The sequence below is a fragment of the Pseudopipra pipra genome, chromosome 1 (genome assembly GCF_036250125.1).
Source record: "Pseudopipra pipra isolate bDixPip1 chromosome 1, bDixPip1.hap1, whole genome shotgun sequence".
NCBI lineage: Eukaryota > Metazoa > Chordata > Aves > Passeriformes > Pipridae > Pseudopipra > Pseudopipra pipra.
In genome coordinates this window covers 106980045-107006946 of record NC_087549.1, presented here as the reverse complement: position 1 = coordinate 107006946, position 26902 = coordinate 106980045, and the positions used below count along the sequence as shown (strand labels likewise).

Sequence of the window (26902 nt, the reverse complement as noted above, 5' to 3'; positions counted from 1 at the left end):
TCTCCCTCGAATGGATACCTTGCCCTCATACTTGAGAGGAGCTGTTTTCAGAGACTGGAAATTACTGCCTCTTTTCCAATTCCTCTCTCATCTTTCCAGTTTCTAGTAATGGATCCTAGCTGTTTGGCTTTCTTACCTTCCAACTGTTAATGGTTGAACGCATTATCCCAGCATCGGAGCAGCCAGGCAGAAATCCACTCACCTGCCTAGCAGCTGTAATCTTTCAGCTTATTTCGAAGTTCAGTTCAGGGACCAGGTAGTTTCTGCTTCCTGTTTGAATCCTCTCACTCCTTCTTCTATTTTCAGACCTTTACTACTCTTCCTCCTCCTCCCTTACTAATTGACAATATTAATCCATTCTTTTTTTTAACCACTGTTTCTTGGTACTGGGAGAATTGCTGTAGTTCTGTTTGGGTGCCTGTTTCAACCACAGTCTTTTGAGAATACTGAACTGTGGCTCGATAGGCACAGACCAGGCACCAGTACAGTGCTAGTTTTCATTGGGGTAGGCAAGGCACCTGTGCTGCATCAGTTTGTCAGGGTCACTTGCCTCTTCAGGTATGAAGTCCCAGGGTATGGGAGGTGATAACTGCTCTAGGAACCTGCCCAAATCCTTTCACACACTCTGCCACCATGAGACCAGATGCCTCAGGGCACATTTCAGTATTGGCTCATCCAAAAGTTGTCTTCTCTCACATCAGGATAACACTGGATTTCACAAACCACATATTATGCTAACAGTGTTAATTAGTAGTATTAAACAGCTCATATAAGGATGAACAAGGACCTCGGAAGCCTGCATTATAAAACCACCCACATGATTGCTGAGTATGGAGAGAGATATGTATTCTTTCATGCTCTCCACAAGATACCTCCCCCAGGACAGCAAGGCCATCAATGCCAGGGCAAAGCACAGTGCCATTGTTTTAGTAACATGTTCCCAAGCTCAACAAAATAAAGAGACAAGTAGTGCAGCCAACAACCTCCGTGACCCGCATAGGAATTTGATCCTTAATAACCACTGTTGCTACAGCATGCTTAATACAAAACTGTTGTTATCTCATGCCCCATATTGCAGGTCAAAAGGACTGTGGTGGGCAGACCTCGGCTGGAAATCAAGTGCCCACCAAGCTGCTCTGTCACTTCCGTCCTCAGTAGGATGGAGGGGGAAGGATCTAAGATGTAAAAAACCTCGTGGGTCAAAATAAAGACAGTTTAATAAAGCAAGGGTAAAAAAAAAATAGATTTTATTCTCTACTTCCCATCAGCAAGGATGTCCAGCCCTGTCCTGGGAAGCAGGGCTTCAGCATGTGTAGCAGTTGCTTTGGAAGGCAACCACTGTAAATCATGAATGCTCCCGCTTCCTACTCTTTCCTCTTAGATGTTGTATCTAAGTAGGCGTCATATGGTCTGGAATATCCCTTTGGTCAGTTTGGGCCAGCTGTTCTGGCTGTGTCCCTTCCCAAGATCTCGCCCACCCCCAGCTTACTGCTGAAGGGGCAGTATGGGAGAGATGAGCGGCCAAAGCAGTGGTGTGTTAACCAGCTCCCAGTGCACAGCACAGCACGGTGGGGACTGCTTTGGGGGAAACTAACTCCACCCCAGCCAGCCCCGATACAGAGGCAGAAGTGCAGGCAGTAATACTCAATGACAGAGAAAAACTCGATTAGAAAGGTGGTTCACAGAGAAGTGAATTATTGAACGATCTCCTGTGAAGTATTCATCTTTGGCTTATTGATTCTCTCAGTGTGAAAAGACCACAAGAAACGATGAATTAGGAAACAATTGCATTAGAGGAGCAGAAGCCTTCACTCCCCAGGTGACCTTTACGCCGTGGAAGTCCAAAGCAGCAGCAGCTTCCTCTGGGCGGGGGCTGTCGTGAGAAACCAGGGGGACAGTACGGCGCCTCGGGACGCAGGGGTGCCCGCGGCGGAGGCGAACGCTGATTTTCCAGGTATCCTGAAGACACCGCTACACCATTTTAAAAAAATGGCACTTCCTGACTCCCGCTGCGGTGGGAGCCCGGAACCATCCCGCCGCTCCCTGAACGTGCTGGCAGCAGACGGACGCCTGACACCACCCGCCCCCCCGTCGGAATCCCGGACACGGGTCGGAGATGGCGGGGGAGGAACCCCTCCGGGGGCGGGCCGGTCTCGGTTTCGATTCCCCGAGCAGGCCCCCCACTCCCGCGCTGACGCGGGATCGGGGGCGGGACGCGGGGCGGAGTATTAAGGGGCGACGGCTGGAGCGCGTCCCGGGGCTTGTCGGCGCACGGCGGCGGACAGGCAGTCGGGCAGGCAGGTAGGTAGCTAGATAGGTAGATAGATAGGTGGGTAGATGCGCAGATGCGCAGATGGGTAGATGTGCGCCCGCAGCGACCCCTTCTACCTTCCCGGTAAGGGGAGCGGGGGAATCGGCCGCCCTGATCCCGCCGGCCGCTCCGTGCGGGATGTGGGCGTGCGGCGGGAGCTGCCCGCGCTGCTCGGCCCCGCACGCGTCCGCGCCGCGGTGCTTCGCGCTCCGCAGCGCTCGGCGTGCGCCGCGCAGGGAGCAGCGGCTCCTTGGGTGTGGCTTCCCACCTCTGTGGAGGTGGTGCGAATTCCTGTATATTGGACCAGTTCCGGAGGGCGTCGTGCTGCTCTGATGGGACGCTCGGGTGCGGGATTTGGCGTGTGGGCAGCGGGGGAGGCTGTGCTGTTTGGGAAACCTGCCAGGGAATGTGTGGGGTGGTTGAAGGAGAAGAGTGCATTCCTGCTCCGGCCAGGCATCTGGGAGTGTGTATTGACCTGGTACCGTTTGCGCGGAGGAGCTGGGGGAGTTGAGCTGTTCTGTCCGTGCTTGAAAAGAAGAGGGAGAACTCGTTTAGCATAGCCCGGAGCGAAGCATTGTCTTCAGTGGTTTTGGATCCTTTCCCTGAAAAGCAAAACTCTTTTACAAGGTCGTGGAGTGGTCACTTAACAAAACAGACATTTTCAGTTGCAAAGGGGTTTAGGCACTGTGTGTGCTCCAGAAGAATGAAAGCAAATAGATCTCTCACTGGTTTCTGTGGTTTTTTCCCCTCAGTTTGTGGAAAATGAACTTCAGATTGATAGAAGTTCATGGGTTTATTGAGAATAGGAAGAGATTTTGATTTCCCATGAAAACGTGCAAGAGGGAGTGTTTCCTACCAGTATTTTTACCAACATGCAATTAAACTTGTCAAGCGTTGGCTGTGAACTGCATAAGCTTGAAAACCTTGATGTTAGAGCAATCTTAGTGTGTTTTGTTGTTGTTGATTTTTTCCCTCATTCCAAATTCAGTGCCTCCTATACAAAGGAACTATGCAGGTTGTTTGTTTGTTGCCATTGCTTTCTTACCTGATCATAGAATCAGAGAACATGCTGAGTTGGAAGGGACCCATCAGGATCATTGAGTCCAATTCCTGGCCCTGCACAGGATACCTCAAGAATCACACCGTGTGCCTGAGAGTATTGTCCAGTCGCTTCTTGAACTCAGGCTTGGTGCTGTGACCACTTCCCTGGGGAGCCTGTTCCAGTGCCCAACCACCCTCTGGGTGAAAAACCTTCTCCTGATAGCCAACCTAAACCTCCCCTGATTCAGCTTCACGCTATTTCCTCAACTCCTGTCACTAGTCGCAAGAGTGAAGATATCAGTGTTTGCCCTTCCACTTCCCCTTGTGAGGATGTTGAAGATTGCAATGAGGGATCCCCTCAGTCTCCTCTTCTCCAGGCTGAACAAACCAAGTGACCTCAGCCACTCCTCATAAGGCTTCCCCTCCAGACCCTTCAACATCCTCGTGGCCCTCCTTTGGATGCTCTCTAATAGTTTAATGTCTCTTTTATCTTTTGGTGCCTGAAACTGCACACAGTACTCAAGGCAAGGCCATACCAGTGCAGAGTAGAGCAGGACAATCATGACAGGAACGTTGCTAGGCTGAGCAAACAACTGCAGCAGTGTAAAGATCTCCCTCTTGGACTGAGTTAGGTCTTATATGGCTGAGCAAGACTAGAGATTTCAAGATCGTTTTTGTTTCAGAAACAGGAGGGTTGACTTTTCCCACTGTTGTGAGGTTTTGGGGTTTAATTTGTATTGTAAAACAGTAATGACACTGTGTAAGTAGAGTATTGAACATGCTTCCGCATCAGGTTTTTTGTACATAAAATGGGAGATGCAAGTCCTTTCTGAGTTTACTGGAAATCATAGGTATTTATATATATAAACAGATGTGTTTCTTGAAAATGCAACTTCACACAGGGGTCAACCGTATGTTCTCTTAGGTATAATTTGTTACTGGTAGGTTACACAGAGGGGAGAATCATTTGAAGCTGAAAGAAAAGAATCATGTTTTGTTTCACTTAGCAAAACAGGATGTGCTGGGGAGCAAGGCCAGACCTGTCACTGCTGCAAGCTGTGAAGCAGTCTTCAACGAAAGCTAGTCACGTGCTTGGGCTGAGTTCAGCTTGCAAGGAAAGGAGGAAGGATGTTCCAAGAAGCCACCTATCCTGGCTGAGATAGAGTTAATTTTCTTCCTAATAGCTGGTATGATGCTGTGCTTTAGATTTAGGGTGAGAATAATGATAAAACACTGCTGCTTTAGTTGTCACTAAGCAGTGCTTACCCTAAGTCAAGCTTTTTTCAGCTTGCCCCACCAGCAGGGAGGCTGTGTGAGGGCACAGGAAACTGGAAGAGGACACAGCTGGGACAGCTAACCTGAACTGGTCAAAGGGATATTCCATACTCTTGAATGTTATGGTCAGTATATAAATTAGGGAGAAAGCTGGCCAGCAGCTAGTGATCAGGGACTGGCTGAGCATTGGTTGGTGGATGGTAAGCAATTGCATTGTGCATCACTTGTGTTGTTCTTGTTTTGTTCTTCTTCTTATTATTATTTCCCCCTTCCTTTTTTGTCCTATTAAACTGTCTTTACCTCAGGCCATGAATTTTACTTTTTTTTGTCCGATTTTTCTCCCCTGTCCTGCTTGGGGTAAAAGGAAGGGTGGGGAGTAAGTGAACATCTGTGTAGTGTTTAGCTGCCTGTCAGGTTAAACCATGACACCACCTCAAATCCCAAATGATGTATCATGGCCTCGTGTGAAGACCTTTGTCACCAAATTAGTCAGCAACGCATTGAGGTCTTGCCTATAAACAGAGAGGCGTCTGAGATTTTTCTGTCTTTTGGTAGTATTATTTTTCCTTGTAATTTTTCTAGGGGCCTTGTCAAGATGGATGCCATTTCAGTGATGTGAAGGCACCTTAGGGACACGCTGTGACATACAAAGTGGTCTGTAGGAGCCAGTCTATCAGGTTTCTATTGCCCTGTTCATGGTATAAAACTCTGGTTTCCTAGGGAGCACTTAGGGTCTAAGGTAGGTACAGAGCTGGTTTCCTGGAGTGTGTGCAGCCACCTCTTGTTGTGGAAGGTGTTATCTTATTCCCGATAATGTGCTTCTAATTTTCATTTCCTTGCTGTGTTGCTTCTTGCCCAGTACCTTTCCTCTGTGCAAGTCAACCACAAATCCCTACTCTAAACATTTGTAACATTTCAGTGTCCGTGTCTTGGGGTTTTGCATGGGTTACTGCAAGTCAGCAGGGCTGGCCCAACACTTCTGGCCAGGTTTGGGTCCTGTTTCAGTGGTCTTGTTTGTTGGTCATGCATCTGAAGAAGAACTGAGCTACCAAGCAGTGTCAGCTCTGTGTTTGGTATGTGACTAGCTGGAGACATCAGGCATCTGGACTTTGTTATTAGTTGTTATTGTTATTACACAAATAGAAAGCAACATACAGTGGTAATCTGGTAAAGGAGGACCTCAGGAGGTCATTCAGGTGAGTCCTACCCAGAGCAGGGTCCTGGCCCTGAGCTTGGGTTTTCTTGTGTCTGTATTCCACTTACTCCCCTTGTTTCATTCAGACCTTGCACACGTCTCTTCTTTATGTGGTTTGTAGTAGCATTTTAGGTGTTACCAGGCCTTTGCGATGTCTGTGCTAATTGCATCCTGAAGTGCATTTGACAATTGTTGATGTTATGTCTTGCTTCTCACAATGTCTGTGCCCTACAATCATCTACAGTCTACTACAGAGCACATTTCCAGGGAAAACCTTGGTAAAAAATGAAGAGTAGCTCGGGATTTTCTGTCTCACTCGGTGCACCACCAGCCATTTAACATAATTTGAAAGCACAGCCAGAACTGAGAAGTCGCACAGCTGACTTCCAAAATACAGAAATAGCACTTGCATGTTAGACCCAGTTCAGGTGTGAATCCCATCTCAAGAGTGAGATGCGCTTTGTGCTGTCAAGGTGCGCTGATTCAGTGTGGTACTGCACTGGTGGAGCTACAAAAAGGTAGTCTGAATTCCCCTAGTAGTAATTCTGGCTGAAACTTAGGAAGTAAGGGTATCTAGAGAAGCAAAACTCTGTAAGTGGTATTTAGGGTTGCTTGTGTCCAGTTATGGAGACTGTGTTCAGGTCTCCACTTCAGACTGAAACAACCCGATAAAGTTTTCTCTCAATTCACTCATCTCGGAAACCGTATTCTTTGTCCTTTTAGAGGCAAACAGCTACAGAGATGCATGCTGTCTTTACCTTTGCAGCACTGTGATGCATAGGACACTGAGCAGCTGTAGAGCACAGCAGCAATGAGGGAACTTCATTGGGTCTGTGATAAATTGAGAAAATAATTCGAGTTGATTAAGAGGAAACAGTGAAGGGTCAATGTGACCTGGAGAGAAAAGAAAAACAAGTCGTAAAACTTAATTGGGCCCCTATAAAGAGATAAAACAAGTTACCTCCCTTTTACCTTGTGTAGGATTTATAATGAGAGAATTTTGTTTAGTTAGCTAGATAATAGCACCTTTCTTAAAATTTATAACTTTGTATAGATAACAAGCGAACATCTGCTGAAAGTCTGATTTAACAATATATTATGAAAGCTTATAGATAACATTCTTGTTAAGAAATATCTAACCTAACAATGTGTAATGTTTATACTCATGTACCTAACAATGTGTAATGTTTATACTCATGTACCTAACAATGTTTATACTTATGTATAATGAATATTCATGTAGTAGCTGGAAATAAATGTAGAACAAATGTCTTCTTTGGGTGTGACAGGCGTTGGGAGTTGTTGGACCCCTTCCCTGATCACCCAGTGCTGAATTTGCTTTTATCATATAATAAATTCTGATTGGAAATTGCCCGACTGGGTCTCTGTTTCTCACAGGTCCAAGTTGTGCTAAACTCAGGGCAACATACACTGGTAAGAAGCTATCACTACACCACTCTACTTGCCCTAATCGAAATTTGCTCTTGAATCTCATTCATAATTTTCCAAGTGGTGCTGGCTTTTACTGGGAACAAAGGGTCTTTTGGCAGTTCCAGTTTCTGGTAGAAATCTGGCAAGGTGACTTCTTACAGAATTGGTTTTTTTTGTTTGGGTTTTTTTCGTGTTACTTCATAGGGCAGAGTGAGAATCTATCTAGTGATTAGCTATGTCTATCTGTCTGAATATATCCCTAACGATAGGGATGTCTTACGAGAAGCTGTCTAAATGATAGGCTTTTTATTTGAGTTGACCAGCTTCTCCAAGATGAGCTGACATTTTACAAGGGCTGAACACATTCTTTATGAGATAGTGGCTAAACACTCGATTAAAATGTTGTTCAGATAGTCACAAATAGCACTATGACCTTTTCCAGACTAAACAGATCCATGAGGATGTCCATGTCTAAATTTCAGCTTCTTTTTCCTCTTCTGCGAGAGATTTCCAAATGTGCTGCTTGTAGCCTGGTCGGTTATAACCTGTTCATTTTTGTCTCTGCTGTTTCTCCAGGGCATCCTCTGAAAGTACAGGTGATCTCCAGATTTTTCATTTGACTTTTCAGCATTCAGTGGAAAAGCAAGACTGAAAGAAGGAAATTTTTTCCTGCTTTTCACTGCCAAGGTCATTCAAAGGTTATGTATTCAAAGATGGCTGTGTTCTGTAACTATATCTTTGGTAGCTGTTGTTGTCAGGAAAACAGGTAAAACTGGCTAACAGTTATGGCCTGCTAGAGCCTTCTCATCTTGTATTTTTCCTCTCTGTTACTGACTCTGCCCTGACATTCACATATGCCTTTATAAGGTTATAATGAAAGTCATAATGAAAATGTCATTTGGAAAACTTGCATGCAGTATCCTCTTGGTAAGTGACTGCAGGACTGCCTGGACAAGTGGTGCCAGTGGTGGGCACGTGGCTGGAAGGGTCCCTCTGATGTAGCAGGCAGGGTGATGTGATGGTTCCTTCTTGGTGGCACCATGCTCTGAGTCAGCATGCTATTGTTGAGCAAGAGCTAATGAGAACCCTGTGGTTTCCCGTTGAAAAAACATGAATTATTTGAATGCTGATGAAATGTATTTGGTTGTCACTCAACCACAGTTTAGATGCATTGTTGGGGGTTTTTTCTCCCTACTTATTGCCAGTTTCTAATGTCTGCCTTTTAGGTTAAGGAGGAAGAAGGAGTAATTCCTCTGCTTAGTAGGATTGAGGAAAGCACCATCTTTAGAGCTCATATTTCCTGAAAATATGGGGGTTCTCATTTGTAACCACTATTTTAATTCAGATGCAGAGCTTCTTAGGTTGCTGTACTTCATTTGTTGCTTGCATTATGGAAATCTACTGTACCTCGAGAATAAAAACATAATTCTACCAGTGAGTAATGACATAGGGATGAATCCTTAAACTTTAACTTGCAGTATCAACAATAATTAAAAGCATGACTGTGTAGACCTTCTGCTTTTTCTCTGTAAATTAAACAGTGTCACACAGTTTCTCATTTAAAAATGTGTAAAGCAAATGCAGACAAAAACTGACTGCTTGTGCTCACTCTCAGATTTATAAAGTTTTTAGTATTGCCAGCTTCAGATATTCAGAAAGCACAAGCTGGCCTCTTGAGACTGATAGATGGTGTAAGGAACACAACATTTTTCAATAATGACAAGTGGGTCTTCTGGGCAGTCTCTGTCCGTGTTTTCAAGCTTATGTTCTGAAGCAAGAAGAAACAAAACTTAGCCTTGTAACTCCTGCTTCTGACTGCAGTCTGAATGAAGCAGTTCAGTGGGACACTGACCATCACAATAACATAAGAGTTGGCAATGTGTGAAGTAAATAGAAATTTTGACCACTGGCAGCAGTAGGGCTTGGAGCCTTTAGTTTCTGACTGAACCATATAATCTTTCATTTCAATTCTTCGAGTAAAAATTAATGTGCCTCTTGTTGCTGTCATTGGAGTCATAAAAGAAGTAAATGGAGTAGACTGTGTTGTCTGTTTGGTGTTTTTTTTTTTTTTTAATTTTATTTTTATCAATTCTGGTTTTGTTTCTGTGATCTCAACAATATACGGGGAAGGATTTCCCAGACCTTAGGGTGTCCCCACACCTTTATGTGTTCATAGCTTAGGAGGAATCCCTGTTTTATGAGGGGAAGCTGTGTCTGACTGGGATGGAGTCAATTTTCTTCATAGTAGGTATGATGCTGTGTTTTAAATTTGTACCATGCTGTTAACACAATAATGTTTTAGCTGTTGCTGAGCAATATTTGCACAGTGTTGGAGCCTTCTCTGTTCCTCACTCTGCCTCCCAGTGAATAGATTGGGAGTGCACAAGAGATTGGGAGGGGACACAACTGGGCAAATGACTCAAACTGACTGGAGGGATAGTCCATGCCATGTAACATCATGTTCAGCAATGAAAAGGAAGAGGAGAGGGCTTAGGGAGATTAGCCATCTCTAGCTTGGGAACTGGGTGGGCATTGGTCTATGTTGGGGAGATGGTAAATTATTGCCTTTGTATCACTTATTTTGTTGTAATTCTCTCTTCTTCCATGTCTCTTTTGCTTACTAAACAATTTTTATCTTGATCTACGATTTTTCTTGGTTTTACTCTTCCTTTCCTCTTTTCCCATCCCACTGGGGATGGGGGGAAGCAAGCACAGCTGCCCACTGGGGTTAACCCACAGCACTCAACCCAACAAAGTCTTTCTTTGGTTATATTCAGATACAGCTGTGTAATAGACAACATTTTTGTTTAATGCTCCTCACGTACTTTACGTAATAGGTCTTCAGTTAGTCCATTGGTTTGAGTTAAAATTGTTTATGCTTCAGGAAGATGTTAGGCAATAGCAAGACTTGCTGTGCTAGTCAGCACAGTGATTCTTTTGGATCATTAGCTTAGATGTCAGATTTGCATGCCAGTGCATCTCTTGGGTCTACAAACTTGGGTGTAGTTGCAAAAGCCTGCAGCAGACATCCCAGTTATTTAAATGATCTACAGTTTGAAGTTTTGGCTGGGAAACTCCAGTGCTGGAAAAGGATGAGAATCGGGAGGAGCTGGAAATCCTGCTGCCTCCTGATCTGAAACAGGGAGCTTAGTTCCAAAATTTCTCAGCACAGGACACATTTGAAAGTTCTTTTTAAATGCATGTTGTGATTGGGGGTCTTTCGCTGTACTGTGGGAAAAATAATACTTTAAACATCTTTTAAATACCCTTTATTTGTACTCTCAGTGGATTCCAAAGAAAAATAAGATAAAAATGTAATTCTGGGGAAAAAAAAAATCACCCGAAGTAGAAGCATAGCTTTCTTAAAAAAAACCCAAACCAAAACAAAAACCCCCTTGAAATTCAACTATAAATTAGAAAACCATTGGTTCACATATACTTGTTCATGGATAAACTGCTGTGTAGTTGAACTATTTTGGTATTATTCTTGAGGAAAATGATTTCTCAAATCTTTTGATGCTAAAAAGTTGAAATCTGAAAGAATTACAAAAAATGTGAGGTAGAATCTCTTAGCACTTGTTTTTTATTCTTTGTTCTGTTGCTCTGTTTTTTTCTTTTCTTCACCTTAATAGTGCTCATACCGTGCAGTGGAAAAAAAGTCCCGCGTATGCTATGAATACCCTTCATTTGCTGTCTGGAAAAATAGCATTTTTAAAGTATATACTGTATTCACAATGCTCAGTGAAGTGATGATTTAATTTGCATGGGCCAAATGTCAAAATTATTCCTCTAGCATGACTGGTTGTCCTACCTCCACCACGTAGATGGGACCTCTTTTTCTTCAATTTAGTTTATAGCCAGGATTTCATCTGTTTTTGGTGCTTCCCTGGAATTACTGAGGTGATGTTTGGATTGTAGGCGTCATCACAGAGTGTTTATTTGTTTAATTTAATAAGACATAACTTCTGACAGGGCTTTTCCCCATCAGTCTGAAGCACTTTGGATCTGAACTCTGTGGTTGCACCTGGTTCTTCTGCTGTTGCCTCTTCAGAGTTGTGGGCTGCTGCTCTGCTGTTTGCTTAGTGCAGTTGTCAGCCTGCTGAGCGCTTTTTTGTGCTTGGATAAATGCAGAGGCAGAGTGTCAGCCATACCTCATCATACCTCTGTATTCACAATACAGTAGTGGTTCTCAGTGTTTCAGGTTCATCATGAGGAGTACTACAGAGAAAATATGCTGGTAGTGTTTCTCAGTTTGTCTGTTACTTCATATACCTAAAAATATCTAGTTTGCTGTGTTGTGAAGAGATCTTGCAGATGTTCAGTCCTGCTTTCAGCTGGGATAATTTTCTCAATAGCTGGTGCAGTGCTGTGTTTTGAACTTAGTATGAGGATAGTATTGATAACACACTGATGTTTTAGTTGTTGCTGAGCTGTGTTTACCTTAAGCCAGAGTTTTCAGATTCTCATGCTGCCCTGTCAGCTGCAGTGGGGTGGGGGGGGGCAAGAGGCACAGGAGGCTGGGAGGGGACACAGCCAGTACACCTGACCTGAACTGGCCAGGCGGGTTTTCCGTACCATAGATTGTCATGCTGAGTATATAAATTTGGAGGGAAAACTGGCCATGGGCCACTCTTCAGGAACTGACTGGACATTGGTCAGTGGGTGAGCAATTGCACTGTGCATCACTTGTTTTCTATACCCTAGTTTTATTATAATTAGTAGAATTAATATTTTCCCTTCCTTTTCTCTCTCCTGTTAAACTGTCTTTATCTCAACACACAAATTTTACTTTTTTTCCTGATTATCTCTCCTGTCCCACTCGAGGAGGTGGAGAGTGAGCAAAGGTCTGTGTGTTGTGTAGCTGCCTGCCGGATTAAACCACAACATTATGTTAGCAGGTTGTGAAAGGTTACAGATTTTATAGGTTTTGTTCCAGGCCTGCTAATACCTGGATAATAAGTAAATCTGTGCGTTCCTGTATGGTGAATTTATCTTATTTAACAGCATTGAGATTTGTGAGATTCATACACAGTTTTACAGATAATGGAAACATCTTTTAGTCATAAAATCAATCTGCAGAGAATGATTCTACACAAGGCTTTAGCATTGGATATTCCTCTCTGGTTTTAATGTGCTGTTGTCTCGACATACCTGTAGCTGTTTCTTCTCTTGTGTTTGTTTCTATTATCTAGCTACTTAACCATGTGATTAGTTTTATGTAATGAACCTGACTTTACATTTTTAATGAGGAAATATTTTTTCATTAACTTGCAGTTGATGCTGGTTTCAACCTTTGTTTTCTTTGGACACTTTCTATATTCATTTTAATAACTGTTTAAAGTCTGATTCAGGGTCCTCATGCACTATTAATATACAACAGTACCATATATCCATGCAGTAATTAAGTTTCTAAGAAGTTTTGTATACACTGGATTATTGAATGTCTAGACAGTGGAGCTGGACAAAAAAGTCATAAGTAAAGAGCAAGTAAATAAATTTTGTGTTTAATTAATTGAAAGGCATAGCTTCATGTATTACTTAAGCATATGAATGATGTTTGTTCTCCTGCATTTAGTGTGTGTGCACACATTGAAATAATTTTGAATCTTAATTTAAAAGATACAATTTAAGGCCTGAGGAGAAAAAATGAAAAAAATGCATACCAATGGTATATCTGTTTAGCTGAGATTGATTAAAAAAGATGGGAAGTTGAGGAGGCATCAAGAGCAAAGGTGAGCCTATCACCTGAGCTGTATTTTACAATTCCAATTGAAGCAAACAAAGATGCGCTCTTTTGTCTTTCTTTTCAAATATGCAAAAACAAAGGTGAAAATTTAGGTTGATTTTAGGGATAGAAGTGTCTCATAAATCAATGCTTTTGTTTGATTAATTTTTTTTTGCTCTTCATTAGCATGAATCCCATGGAACATGCACAGAGTATGAAGCAGGCCGGAAACCAGGCTTTTAAAAATGGAAATTACTCTTTGGCCATCAGAAAGTATGATGAAGCTCTACAAACACTTCATTTTTTGATGCAATGGGTCCCGTAAGTATTCTTGAATTATAACATGTAAACCATGTTATAATAGACAAACCTGAAATGTGTACAGTTGTACAGTTAATTCAAAACTCTATTTCTTGCCCTGACACCTGATTTTCTTGTATCTTTTGTCATAGTCTTTAGTGTATCAGTTTTATAGTTAAAGAGGAATTGCTGTTCCTTGCATATATGTGGGAGATTAATTAGTGACTTTAATCTGAATACTTTTCCATCAGTTATTAGTGTAATTAAAGCTCGAATTAATTTTCCATAAATTAGATGACATGTTGTGGATTAATCTTCCTGTGATTTTGCCATGTCTTGGTCATGTTTGTGGCCTGTGGTTCTGTGGGTCATCTGATTATCTGTAAAACGATTCATGCAAGTTACTTTGTTCTTGTTATTTGGTCTTTCTTAGTATTTTCAGGTATGTTAAAAGATAATTTTTCAGCAGAAGATTTCTTTGGGTATTTCTTTCCAGATGTTAAGTGTTTTTTTTATCAGTTAACATCAGTTGCTAATATTATTAGTGATGAAATATTTGAGTATTACGTTAACTATTAAATATTCATCACTACCATATATTAACACTGCTGTTAACCTAATTTAACACCAGCCATTCATTTAGTTTGACTGTTAACCATTTAGACTAAGCAGTAAAGTAAGTCTGGAGCATATGTAGGGAATGGGATGGAGCGAGGACACAGCCGAGCAGGCTCCTTTCAGTGCCTGCTCCTCACTGTCAGTGTGGCTTCATCATACACAGGGGTCTGGTCCCGAATATCTCCGTTACCATTGGCATAGGATTGCGTCAGGATTTGCTTGCATGCAGGAGTGTGCTCTGAACACATTCAGTGTGTTGAAACAACTTGTTTGAGTGTAAACTAGTAGATAGGAAGAACATGAAGGATGTAGCTCTGTGGCACATACTATTTGTTTGAGCACAGGCAAGACAGGCTTTCCAGGCTCACCAGCACCCTGTGGGCTATGGTTTGTGTGCATCTTTTTCCAGAAACTCTCTTGCATTCAGTAGATGCTTTATATACTTGAGTATATAGAGTTCTCTTAAAATACATTTCTTTATTTCTTAGCTGATGTGGATTTTTCTGTTGACTTCATCAACTGGTGATACAGTAAAATGCACTGAGGTTGTTTTTTGGTGACCATAATGTGTTTAGCATTCTTTCTGTCTCACGTTTATGTGTTCCATTCATGTGTTTTCTCCCATTCTTGGCTGCTGGCTTTCACTGATCTATATGTAGGTGAATTGAGATTGTCTGAACTCTTTCTAAACTGCCATACTGCATTATTCCAGTGGGTTGGCTTTCTGCTTCAGAAGAGACCGGGTTATCACTAAAGTATCATTTAGGATGTCTCTAAGAGATTTTATAGCCAATGTTCCAATGATCTTTATTTTCTACAACTACATTTTTTACCTCTAATTTTGTTAGGTGGGTGATGTGTATATTTTTTTCATTTTCCTATATGGCTAGCTATAAAATATGATCCTTTTTCAAGCGAATAAACAGTAATGCTAAAAACATATTTTTAGGTGTTCCCGGGACATAGCTGTGTTGATGTGCAACAAATCAACTGCCTTGTACTATCTGGGTAAATGGAATGAAGCAGCATTTTTAGCCTACCAGAGCTTACAGTGGGATCCAGAGTATGTTAAGGTATTCAGATGTTTAAGCTGATGGTTTTTGCATGCCTTCCTTACTTTTTTCCTTTTTTAAAGTGTCATAGTCTTGTTTTTATTGTGTTTTGGCTTTTGAGGTATGATAGGCAAATATAACATGAAATTCCAGAATCAGTGTTTGATTCTATACATAAGCATCAGATTTACTACTGTAATAGTACTTTTAATAAAATAAAGCAGATCTTTTTGCACCAAGAGTTGCTGGTTGTCCCTGGGTCCCAACAAGTGAAGCACCAATGCTTTCAAGGAATATAACAATTTTATTAGTATCCCAAACAACGTGATAGGAAATGATAAAAGATAAAAATCTTACGTGGCCTTGTGATGCTTGAAACCCGGGGATGACACAGCACTAGCTGCGTGTCTGGTCAGGCCATGTGCAGATCTTGTCTGTGGTGAAGTTCACCAGCTCTATGCTCACTTGTGGTCTTACAGAGCCTGGCTTACAGTACAGGTGATAGCACTCAGCTCTGGGATGGGGACTTTGCTTTGAAGGCTCCCTTGGGCAGTATGTGCTAATATTCTTTTATGTGTTAATAAGTCTGCAGTTCCTGGGAACAGTACATGGTGATCAAGGTCATAGTGTATTTCCAGTGGACAGAACAATACACTGCTCTTAGCTTGTGATTAAGTACACATTGACTCAAATAGTCATCTGCTATGTTGTACAGTATTTATGATATGGAGGCATACTCTTGGATTGGCTTCTTTGTGATAGTCTTCTGGTCTGACTACTACAGACTCCCGGAGACTTCTGTAGAAGATATTTCATTCAGATATGGTAAAATTGCACAAATGCCCATTTAACTTGCACTGCAGCATGCCAGTTAATGTAATTTGAACAAATTAACTCCACTGTGACTCTGAGCTGGTACAGCCTAATTCAGTGGTGAATATAAACATCTTCAGGTGCCATTGGCTGAAAAATATATGCATTGTGGCAAATACGGCAAAATACAGTGATGTGGGGACATAATTATATATTCTGGGCTTTGTGACAAAAAAAAATCTTGTCCAGAGGAGGTTAAAATACAGTTGCTAAAAGTGTATCTTTCATCCTGTAATTATTTTCCAAGTTTTGTATTCCAGCCTTTATCGCTCTTAGTATCTGTGATGATATCAGTAGCATATTGTGAACTTCAAGGGATTAGAATAGAATAGCTGATTGCACTTTTTTGTTTGTATCTGTGTATAAGAAGCTGTAGAAATAGTACAACATGTCATTTTATAACAGAGAATTTAGAAAAAAATTGCAACATTTTGTTTTGTAGTAAAGATCTCTGAATATTTTCCCAACAATTGTCTTTTGTTCTCCTTTTTTTCAGGCTTATTATAGAGCTGGCCAGTCATTCATCATGTTATCAAACTCTTACAATGCAGTTTCTATGTTTCATAAAGGTTTGGTTCTCCTGAATTCTTCTGGAGATCGAACTCAAATTGCTGATTTTGTAGCGGGAATCTTCATAAGTGTCAATGGTAAGCTCAAATTAAGATCTTAATTTTTCTAAGAACCTTTCAGTAGTGATGACAACACAAATCCTTGATAGGATGTCTTTCATGAAATCATTCCTTTGGTCTTTCACTGCCTCAGATCTGTTTGAGGGTTACGAATATGTTGAGGATGTGCTGAACTTGGTCCAGTTTGTATACAGCAGATGCCAACAATTGCAAAACACTGTGCAGGGGGTAGCGTTGTCTCACAGGTGCTGCCTAAAATTGGCTCTGAAAAGAAACCTCTGAGACACAGTTTGTGAGTTTTAGAAGCCAGGCATTGTACCCTGGGAATCAGTTTGCTTAAAGTGCACACAGAGCTATCTTTGCTACAGCTGATACGTTGGCATTATATGATTATTCATTTTTCATTCCCTGCCTTCCTGTTATACATTCATGACATTTCCCAGCACTTTCTAGCATATATACATATCCCTACAAGGTCTCTGAGGGGCTTCACTGGGGGTCTCTAGTGGTTGTCTGTGTCTCAAGTCCCTAAAGTTCGAAGTGATTGCCTTATGACCTTCTTTAAGACAATACCCTTGGTTATACATCAACCCAGTGCTGCCTGTTCGGCTGCTTCAGTTCCCTTCTTCATTGTTTCCTCACCTTGCTTGATTGGTCCCTTTAAATCACTTGGCTCAACGATATGTAGTTTTTGTGGTACATTCCACTGCAAAAACTATTAGTTCTTGTTGCATCTCAAATCTCAGATATCACAGGAACATGTCAATTGTGAAGTAGTTAGAAAAGGTCAAAATTCAGGGTCAGGGAAACAAGACAGGAAATTTGGAGCACCAGACCCCTGAGGCATTTAGTGAGTTTTGTCCAGACCACTCTGCTTTTCTTTTAGCTAGATATATTTGAAAATAGAAGATATGCAGTTTAAACTTGAGTTTTCAGTGCAGTGTATTCCAGTGTGAGGGACTTTTCTTCAGCTAGTATTGGACAGCAATGAAAAGAGGGAATGTGGCCTTTTTGTGGCACTGTGTGGGTTTTTTTTGAGCTATGTCTACCCTGTGTCTCCTTGCCATCTCCTAAGTCTCTCCTCTGCTTGCTTTTTTGTCTGTTTAACAGACTTTGTCTAATGGGCCTGCAAGCATGCCAGGAGATTTAGGGTTGTGCCCCTACTGCCTTTCCTTGAGCTTGTAGCCATGTGTTTAGGACCTTGATTATTTTTAGCAGCATCCATAGCTCATTGACCCACAAGTGGAAGAACTGCCATGAGGTTCACAAAGTCTTGGGGTTTCGAGGTGTTTCTTGAGGGCAGGGATTAATTTTTTTCTCCTTGTTTAATGAGGTCTGGCCACTGATAACAAGATGCTGTATCATTTGGGTGATCAGGGTTATTTAATCCCCCATTTGGCATTCCCTTGGGTATTAATCAGTGCTAAAATCATCACTGTGCAATGACATAGTTTAGTTGGAGACTCCAACTTTTGAAGTGCTCTGTATACCAAATAGTTTACTCAATTGCTTATGCTTGCAGATGAACGAATCTTTCCACCAACTTTTCGTCCTGCATATGAATATGTTTTCAGTGCAAGATTTGATGCACTGGTTTGGCAAGCGGTGATAGAAAGGCTGGCCCAGAAAGGGAAGTGGAGGGTAAGTCTGTCACCGTGTCACCTCCCTCTGTGTGGTGGGTGCTCGTCTTACCTCTTCAACATAAGCTTATGTTACCTTTGAAAGCCAAAACAGTGAGTATATGTTGCTGCCTGGTTCAAATGTCTTGATTCTTACGACTTGAAAAATGCTTTTAGTGGTAAATAATTTCTGAAATTCATTTCTGGAAGGGATGCAATGGGGATGAAATCCTGCTTGTCTCTTGCTGTTGTCTGTCTTATGGTGCCATCTAGAGTCATTATTCTTGAAATTTGAGAGGGGAAAAACCCTCAAGAGTATTTGTAGCCCCTTTTACTTTTCCTTTTGGGTCACAAGTAGGATTTTTGAAATTGTCTGTGAAAGACCCACAAACAAGGAGCATCTTGGTGGAAGTACATGGTTGTTAAACAAAACCAGATCATTTAGAAAAGTCCGAAGGCAAATCATCTGAAATTATTTTAATCCTATTTTCTCTAGAGACTATGGAAAAAATTGATCATTGTCACAATTTTACCTGTATTGGATGTTGATGGTGAGGTGCTGGCAGCCCAGGCTGCAGGGCCCTGGTGAGGAGCGACCAGGGCTACCCTGCTTCCAGCCACTCCAATGACCCTATTCCAGGGCATGGTTGAGCCCCTGCAGCCAAGGTGGAGGTGGCACAGGGAAAGTGTGTTTTAAGAAAGGCAAATACCTGCCTGGCAGAGTGAGGGGGAAAGAGTGAGAGAAACAGCCCTGCAAGAACCAGAGGTGGAAGAGGGGGAGGAAAACTTTCATTGGTCATAGCTTCCCACATTCCACTGTGTATTACATTAATTCAGTTGAAAATTAGAAAAGGAGATTCAGTAATCTCTTAAAATATTACAAAAAGATCCGAAATGTTGTTAGCCAGTGTTTGCTTCCCTGCAAGATCTGATGAGGCAGAGTTTCTAAGTGTGCTTATAAGATCACTAATGTGGGGTTTTTTTCAGTCTTGTCTGTTGTTGCTGTCTGAGAAGGAAAAGTTGCCCAGTAATCTCAGAGTCAACCAGGTATCTCTGAAGAATCTCTTTGAGGTAAAGTAGTATTCTCTCTTTTTTCCTTGTGTCTGTATCTTTTCTTTCTATTTAGTTTAGTGAGAGATTTTCCATCTTGTGTGCAAGAAAAATAAAATGAAAAATATATGGATGTTATATTATCATGCTAAATATTTTGTTTCTTTTCCTTTGAAAATTTTAAAACCTCCAACTTGGTTAATTTCTGTATGTAATTTACTATTTCCTTTTATTTGATCAAAAGAAGACATTTTTCTCTCAAATACAGCAAGGTATCTATGTCACACTTCTAACTTGACAATTTAATACTGAAAGATGTCTGATATCAGTTAAATTGGGTATACTTTCCAATGAGAGGAACTTAGGATATGGGCTAGGATATTTTTGTACTTCGCTAGCCTGTCTCTGGGCTGCTTCATGGTATTGAGTATAATCACAGGGAGCTGATCTGGGTGCAGTGCTGGAATTTTTCTTTCCCTCAACACACAACATTTTTGGTAGGATGCTTTACATCTACGCAGCAACTGCTAAACTTTCTCTCTAAAGGCATCTCACAAAGCATGTCTCTCTCACCACACAGTGGTTGCCCAGCCTATTTCAGTTGCAGTTAAGTAAAACATTTCTTACAGACTACTAAAAAATTCTTCTCTGTATAAGCATTTTTTGGGTTTATTCTTTCGTTTCTTTGTGTGTATGTTAATTAAGTATAGTTCTGTTGTAGGTAACCTACTTTTAAAAGATATGGTTGCACATTCATTGAGAAATTCCTTAGGCTTTATCATGGAATCATAGAATGATTTGGGTTGGAAGGGTCATTAAAGATCATCTGGTTCCAACCTGCCATGGTCAGGGTCACCTGCCACTAGACCAGTTTGCTCAAAGTCCTGTCCAGTCTGGCTTTGAACACTGCCAGGAATGGGACATCCACAGCTTCTCTGGGCAGCCTGTTCCAGTGCCTCACTGCATCGCAGTAAAGAATTTCTAGATTTCTTACAGCACTGTGATTTTCCTGACAGAAACTTTAGAAGATGTTAACTGTAGGCTACTCAGTACCTTTGCTTGGCATTTACTGGTTGGCAAATTAAGGTTTAAGGTATATTGATGGAATATGCCAGAATTTGCCGTTTGGCTGTTACGGTGCTGGTGGTACTTCTGTCAAAATAATTTCAAATTGGGGCTATTTCAGTTAGGTGCCTGACACAGTGAGCAGAAGCAATTCTGAAAAATAAGGGCAGTGCAAAGGATATAAATCAACATCTCTCATAGGCTTATTTTTAGTGATAGCAGAAGAGTTAGTGGATGGATATATACAAGCATGTCTTAGATATGATTAGCCAGAGGTGTGCTGTGTTAGTGCCAACAGAGTAACTCCTCACACTGGCAATAAAGCATGGCAACACAATAGAAGATGCATGTAGAGTGTCTTAGTAAAATATTTTCCTTCCTAGGCAAGCAAAGCAAAATACTTCTTTGAGAGAGGAGGAGAAACATGGGTTGCCTTTACAAAATAGCATGTCCTTTGTTGTTGAATTGACCCCACAAGTCTTACCTATTCTAGTGGGTTTGTTGTACACATGGAAGACTGAAAGAATCGAGATGAAAAATCCCTAAGCAGTGCTTCTCTTTTGTGAAAATTAGAAAATGTGGCTTTCTGAGAACTCAGACTTCCCCTGCTGCCACTACAATCTCCCTGTAATTTGTTGTATTTTGATTTTTTTTTTTAACTGTTCACAAGCAGTAATTCTTGCCAGTCAAAATTTGGCATGAGGTATGAAAAAAAAAAGATTTATTTGTGGATGTTGAAAGCATGTGTGAAGACTACTATTTATAAAGATGACAGGCACAAATGCAGAAATTATGTCTGAACACTGTTTCTGACCACCTCTTCATGTCCTGATCCTTCTGGCATATTGTCTCAATTTCCATCTGACCCTCCTCTGGACACCTCCAGAGTACCTTATATTGCTGTGCCCCTTGTAGACTATGCTTTATGTTCATTAAACCCTTGCTAGAACATCTGTTTTCAGTTCAGCTGTCTTCTGCTCAGGCTGTGTGCTTTCACAGAATCCTAGAATCCTCAAGGTTGGAAGAGATCTTCAAGATCAACTCAGCACAACCAGAATCACCCCTAAACCATTTCCCAAGTGCCACACCCAGATGCCTCTTGAAGACTTTCACCTCCCTGGGCAACTTGTTCCAATGCCTGACCACTCTTTCAGTGAAATTTTTTTTCCTAGTATCTAGTCTGAACCTCCCTTGGTGCAACTTAAGGCTGTTTTCTCTCCTTTCACTTGGGACACAGCAGAAGAGACCAACCTCCATCTCGCACAACCTCCCTTCAGATGGTTGTAGAGAGCAGTGACGTCCCTCGTGAGCCTTGTTTTCTCCAGGCTAAAACAACCCCAGCTCCTTCAGCTGCTCCTCATCACACTTGTGCTCCAGATGCTGCCCCAGCTCCCTTGCCCTTCTCTGGATACGCTCCTGCAGCTCAATGTCCTTCTTGTAGTGAGAGTTTCAAAACTGAACACAGGATTCAAGGTGCAGCCTCACCAGTGCCAAGTACAGTGGGACAATCACTTCCCTAGTCCTGCTGGCCACACTATTTCTGGCATCAACCTGTCAGAGTGAGTCCAGAAGAGGGCCACCCAAAATGATTAGAGGAATGGAGCACCTCTGCTATGAGGAAAGGCTGAGAGAATTGAGATTGTTCAGCCTGGAAAAGAGAAGACTTTGGGTTGACCTAATTGCAGCCTTCCAATACCTGAAGGGAGCCTACAGGAGAGATGGAGAGAGGCTTTTGCAAGAGCATGTAGTGACAGGACAAGGGGGAATGGCTGCAGACTGAAAAGGAGTAGGTTTACATTAGATACCCGGAAGAAATTCTTTACTCAGAGGGTGGTCAAGCACTGGAACAGGTTGCCAGGAGGAGTTGTGGATGCCTAATCCCTGGAGGCATTCAAGGCAAGGTTGAATGGAACTGTGAGCAACCTGGTCTAGTGAAAGGTGACCCTGCCTATTGGGGGTTGGAACTAGATGATCTTTATTGTCCCTTCTGACCCAAGCCATGCTATGAAAGTCTATGAAATAGTTTCATTTTACAATGGATATAGCTTGTTATTGTTCCACTGAATCTTGTCATAAAAACATGGAAATAGAATTAAAAAGGAAATGCCTTTTGTGTATGTAAAAATAATGTGTTGTAATTGTTCTCTTTGTTGTCAGACTTCTGAGTTGTATGGTCATGGTGAGAAGGTGCAAGGACTAGTGGAGTTAGTCAAGTGGCTAATTTCCATTGGGGCAAAAGCTGAATCCATTGGAGTGTATCCGCTGCATGCTGTTATCAGACTGTGTATCAAAGCAAGTGAGTGACATCTGCAGCTAAAATAAACCAGTGGTGGCTTTCCTTAGAGAACTGACACTTAGAGCTTTTTTAAATTAAAAAAATATTCACAACAACTCAGGTCAGATTATTAAGTATAATCTTGCATGTGCCAGTAAAGCACTATTTTAGAAATGTTTTAAACACTCTCTTTGATCATCTGTGCCTGATAGTGGTGGAAACCTATTATAGTTGTTCTCTTCTGTGATTTGAAGCAAAAGTGTAGTTTGATATGGGTCTTTTGTAAGCAGAATATATCAACTTTGACAAAAGAACAGCATTTCATCCTGCCATCTCAGTGTGGAGCAGCAGTTTCTATGTCTGTGAAAGGGTCATGAGTCAACCTTAGATTCGCATCTTGCCATTTCATAGGAGAAAAAAACGCTAATCTATTTATGTGTGTTTTTCTTTCATTTCAGCAAATAACCATCTCTTCAGGTGGTTATTGACTCAGAGGCCAGACTTGAAGGATAGGATCAACCAGCAAGACAGAGATGGACATACCCTCCTGCATATTGTGGCCTCTTCCAATGAATATTCCCAGAAAAGCAGTAAGTACAATTTTTTTGTTTGTGTGTGTGTGTTGCTTTGTTTTCATATTAAACAATCAATAATGGAAGAAAGTTTCAGACCTTGGTGTTTACTGTTTCATGCGAAGGAAGAAAATGAGAAAGTATCTGAAGGTAGACTTTGTAATAACAAGTAATATTTAAACATTTCAACAATTCCTTTTCAAAATTGCGTACCTGATGTCTGACAATTTCCTTTGCTCTTTGGTTTGACTGATTAGGATTTTCCCACAAGTATGCTGCAGTTTTTAGAATCTTAGAAGTTACCTTTTAAAGTTTGATGTGTCCTTAAAATAGGTGAAAATTTAAGACCGAAGTAGTAGTGTACATTGTCAGAGGAGGAAAACAGGATGCTTTCCTTCACATTTTCTGTGGGATTTCTTTTATGTTAACCTGGCTTTTTTCCTTGTATTTTTTACTCTGCTCACTAGGTGGCAATGGGAAACAACATCAATGCCAAGATAACACCAGACTTGTGGGTCATTGCATGCAGTGACATTCTGGTGGTTTGCTTTAATAGTGTGAATGAAATGTGCATAACCTATATCTAAATAATTTCATTTTCTGGAAAGGTGTAACACATCTTTTGCAGCAGTTCCATCTGCTGCTAAATGACTTACACATTTGTAGAAGAGACTGTGTATCTGTATAAATTTATTTTTCCTTAAATTAAGGTTTATTTAATAATATTCATATAGTATTTATTATAGAGAGATTACATATGTTAATATGTATTTATTAAAGTTTATTTCTTTTTAGCTATTCATTCTGAACATTATATATCATAGAATCACTGAGGCTGAAAAAGACCTCCAAGATCTTCAAGTCCTGTGGTGGTGTGCCAAGGGTGGTGGTCTAACACTTATTTGCTCACCGTTGCTCAGTTTTCTCCTGCATGACTTGGTGATTTGGTGCTCCTGTGCTCTCCCAGCTGTTCTGAGGGCATGACTACTAGCAAATGTGCCTCTTTGAGGCAAGAGAAGTACAGGCATCTGTAAAGCTTCCCCTAGTAGTACATTGTGGCATACTAAGAAGTGAGCATGTAGTCTTCCAGAATATTAGATATGATGTCAAGGCTTTAAATCACCATCATATTTATTGTGCTTATGTGTAATGTGTAATACTTGTAGTGCAATGCTACAGAGGATAGCAGTTTCTGTTGAAGACAATTATACTTTTAGTCAAAGTAGACATCTTAGTTACAAAGTTTATTTCCAAGAAAATCGTGGTTTATGTTTCACAGGAAAGAAACTCAGTGCCTACCTGTGTATATTTATGCCTGAATGTGTGAAATATTCTGGTTTATCAAGTCACCTTTCAATGCCTCATTCTTACGACACTGGAAAAATTGAAATCTTTTAAATTAAAAATAGGCTAGAAATTGTGCCAGGAAATTAAAAATAAAAAGGAAAACAGAACAAGACCGCTGAACGATGTGAATTATTCTTCCTCTAATTTTTATTCATGTGTTTTCTTAGGCCAAACAGAAGATGTGATCATGCTCCTGAATTTTGGGGTTGATCCCACTTTTCCAGATGCACGGTCAAGATATGTCATAGATATCTTGAAAAAGAACAAAAACTTTGATGCTGTAAGACAAGTCAGCAAGCACATTGAGAAACACACTTCCTCTGAGAAACAGACAGGTACTACAGGCACTATGTGCTTTTCCTGTTTTAAAATTATATCCTTTAGGTACAAAATTGTTTTATTTTGAATTGGTAATAGTGGGTGGGTTTTATGTAACTTCTCCTATGAGTTGTCACCGTGATCTCCTACCAGTCAAAATTGAATATTTTGTCCTTGCCTGAAGGCAACTGCTGTCTAACTGTTCAGATCGAACTTGGCATAAAGCAAAGTTTTTAGGTTCCATCTCAGTTTTCATGTGTGCGTTGCATGTAAGTTTACTGGAAAACTGGGTTTCATTGTGCTTGCGTCTTAGGGCTCCTGGCAGACAAATTCCCACAGTTTCTTTTTCTTTGCTGCGGAGATCTCTGCTCTGGAGAAGGTTTTAGCATAGTGGTTCTCGGTTAGGGGTTAACACCACTACCCATGTGGCAGTAATCACTTTGGTTGGTGTTTCAGGTAGCTCAGCCTGTCTTTTGTGGCCAGATTTTGGGTGGGTTTTTTTTTGCAATGCACAACCTGCGAGAGTTTTCCATGCTTACTGCAAATGAGAGGCTGGAGAATAAGCCCCATCTTTATAGCTAACAATCTAAGGTTAGTCTCTTTTGCTAAAAAGATGACTAACATTGTCTGTCTCTTTTGTCCTATGGGGTAAAGCTACTGTTTTGTTTGGTCTTTGATGTAGCTAAATTCCTCAAACCTTTTAGGAAATCCAGGCCAAGTCTTTCAGTGTTTATTTAAGGGCATTTATTGGGACATCATTTAAAAATCTGCTATTGCCCATTACATAAGTATCTCTTAATCTTGTAGATATCATTTTGGTCTGATGGAATTTTTTGGTTTTGTTTTTTTCTTCTAAGAGGACAAATTATTTTATGGCTGTATTTTGTAAATGGCGCTGAGGAATCAGACAAGCTCAGGTCATCTGACTAAAACTATATACTGAAAACATTACTGGGTTTAGTCATCTACTCTAAATTCTGAACAGTGATATAATTGTGAGGCAGCATTTTCCTGCTTTTGTACAGATCAACTTTAAAACTATTACAGTTTTCAGTCTAGGGTATTATGGTAAAGAGTGTCATAGTTTTACCTCAGCTGGCAACTAAGTACCATTCAGCTGCTTGCTCACTTCCCCCTCTCTCCCATGGTGCATTGAGATAAGAACAGTTCAATAATTGAAAGAAAGTAAATTAGTAGTAGTAGTATTAAAAATGATGACAAGGAGAAAGGAATAAAACACAAGAAACACAAGTGTTGCACAGTAGCATTGCTCACACCCCACTAACTGATGCCCAGCCTGTCCCCAAGCAGTGATGGGCCCCTCATAGCCAATTCCCCCCAGTTTATGTACTGAACATGGCATTGTGTGGGGTATGGAATATTCCTGTGGCCAGTTCAAGTCAGCTGTCCTGGCCGTGTTCCCTCCCATCTTCTTGTGCACCTGTTCAATGGCAGAGCATGGGACACTGAGAAGGCTTTGTTACAGGGTAAGCACTGCTCACAGCCAAAACATCAGTGTGTTATCAACCTTATCCTCATCCTATATCCAAAGAATGGCACTGTACCAGCTACTAAGAAGAAAAATAACACTGTCCCAGGCAAAGCCAGGACAAGAGTGTATTGGATGAAAGTATCAAATATACTTTGGGATGAGAAATCCATCACAGGACTGGCATTGGCAGTAAGTTTCAGCCGTCTGATTTTAATCTGCCACTACAGGTTTCTTAGAGCCCTGAGATGTAATGCATTGCAGTCTTGCCCTGAAAACATGCCATCAAGGAAATGGGTTTTCAATTTCTGTAATGTTTTGCAGGGGGGAAAGAAAGTGCCATAGCTGCTACAGATTCTCTCCGGGATGTTGTGGAACAGTTTGTCCAGTTCTACAGGTTTGAAAATGGAGCACATAATAAAAATGTATTGAAGGAAGGTGCTGTTAAGCGATTTCTGAAACTACTGTCTTCTTTGGAAGGTACAGTGAGTTCACATTTCTCCCTTTCACAAAACTTAATTACTGTGAAAAATGTGTTTGATGCTAACACATGCTTTTTGTCCTTTTACCCTTCCTTCTCTTCTCTGTTTCTGCAACTGTTATTACTGGAATGATGTGCTTTTAATTATATTTACAGTTGGTTTTTTGCACTTAGAATCACTGGAATGTGCACAAAAATTCAGCATGGTGCATCAGAATGTTCAAACTTACTTGGTT

At 41.1% G+C, this 26902-nt stretch overlaps 1 protein-coding gene across 3 annotated transcripts in view; it reads left to right on the top strand.

The window, feature by feature from the left end:
• Positions 1-2224: 2224 nt before the first annotated feature.
• The window catches only part of TRANK1 (tetratricopeptide repeat and ankyrin repeat containing 1), a 51968-nt gene continuing 27290 nt past the window's right edge, over positions 2225-26902 (top strand). The window contains exons 1-10 of one of the 3 annotated variants that reach the window (XM_064669842.1): positions 2225-2305; positions 13165-13299; positions 14846-14969; positions 16318-16468; positions 17973-18091; positions 19057-19140; positions 22342-22480; positions 22918-23049; positions 24546-24713; positions 26510-26665. In XM_064669842.1, the coding sequence (XP_064525912.1) occupies positions 13166-13299; positions 14846-14969; positions 16318-16468; positions 17973-18091; positions 19057-19140; positions 22342-22480; positions 22918-23049; positions 24546-24713; positions 26510-26665 (1207 nt within the window). In that variant the 5' untranslated portion in view covers positions 2225-2305; position 13165. Of the gene's footprint in view, positions 2306-5036; positions 5367-13164; positions 13300-14845; positions 14970-16317; positions 16469-17972; positions 18092-19056; positions 19141-22341; positions 22481-22917; positions 23050-24545; positions 24714-24799; positions 26378-26509; positions 26666-26902 lie in introns of those variants that run through there. The other 2 variants (XM_064669832.1, XM_064669851.1) reach the window with 2 other exon arrangements.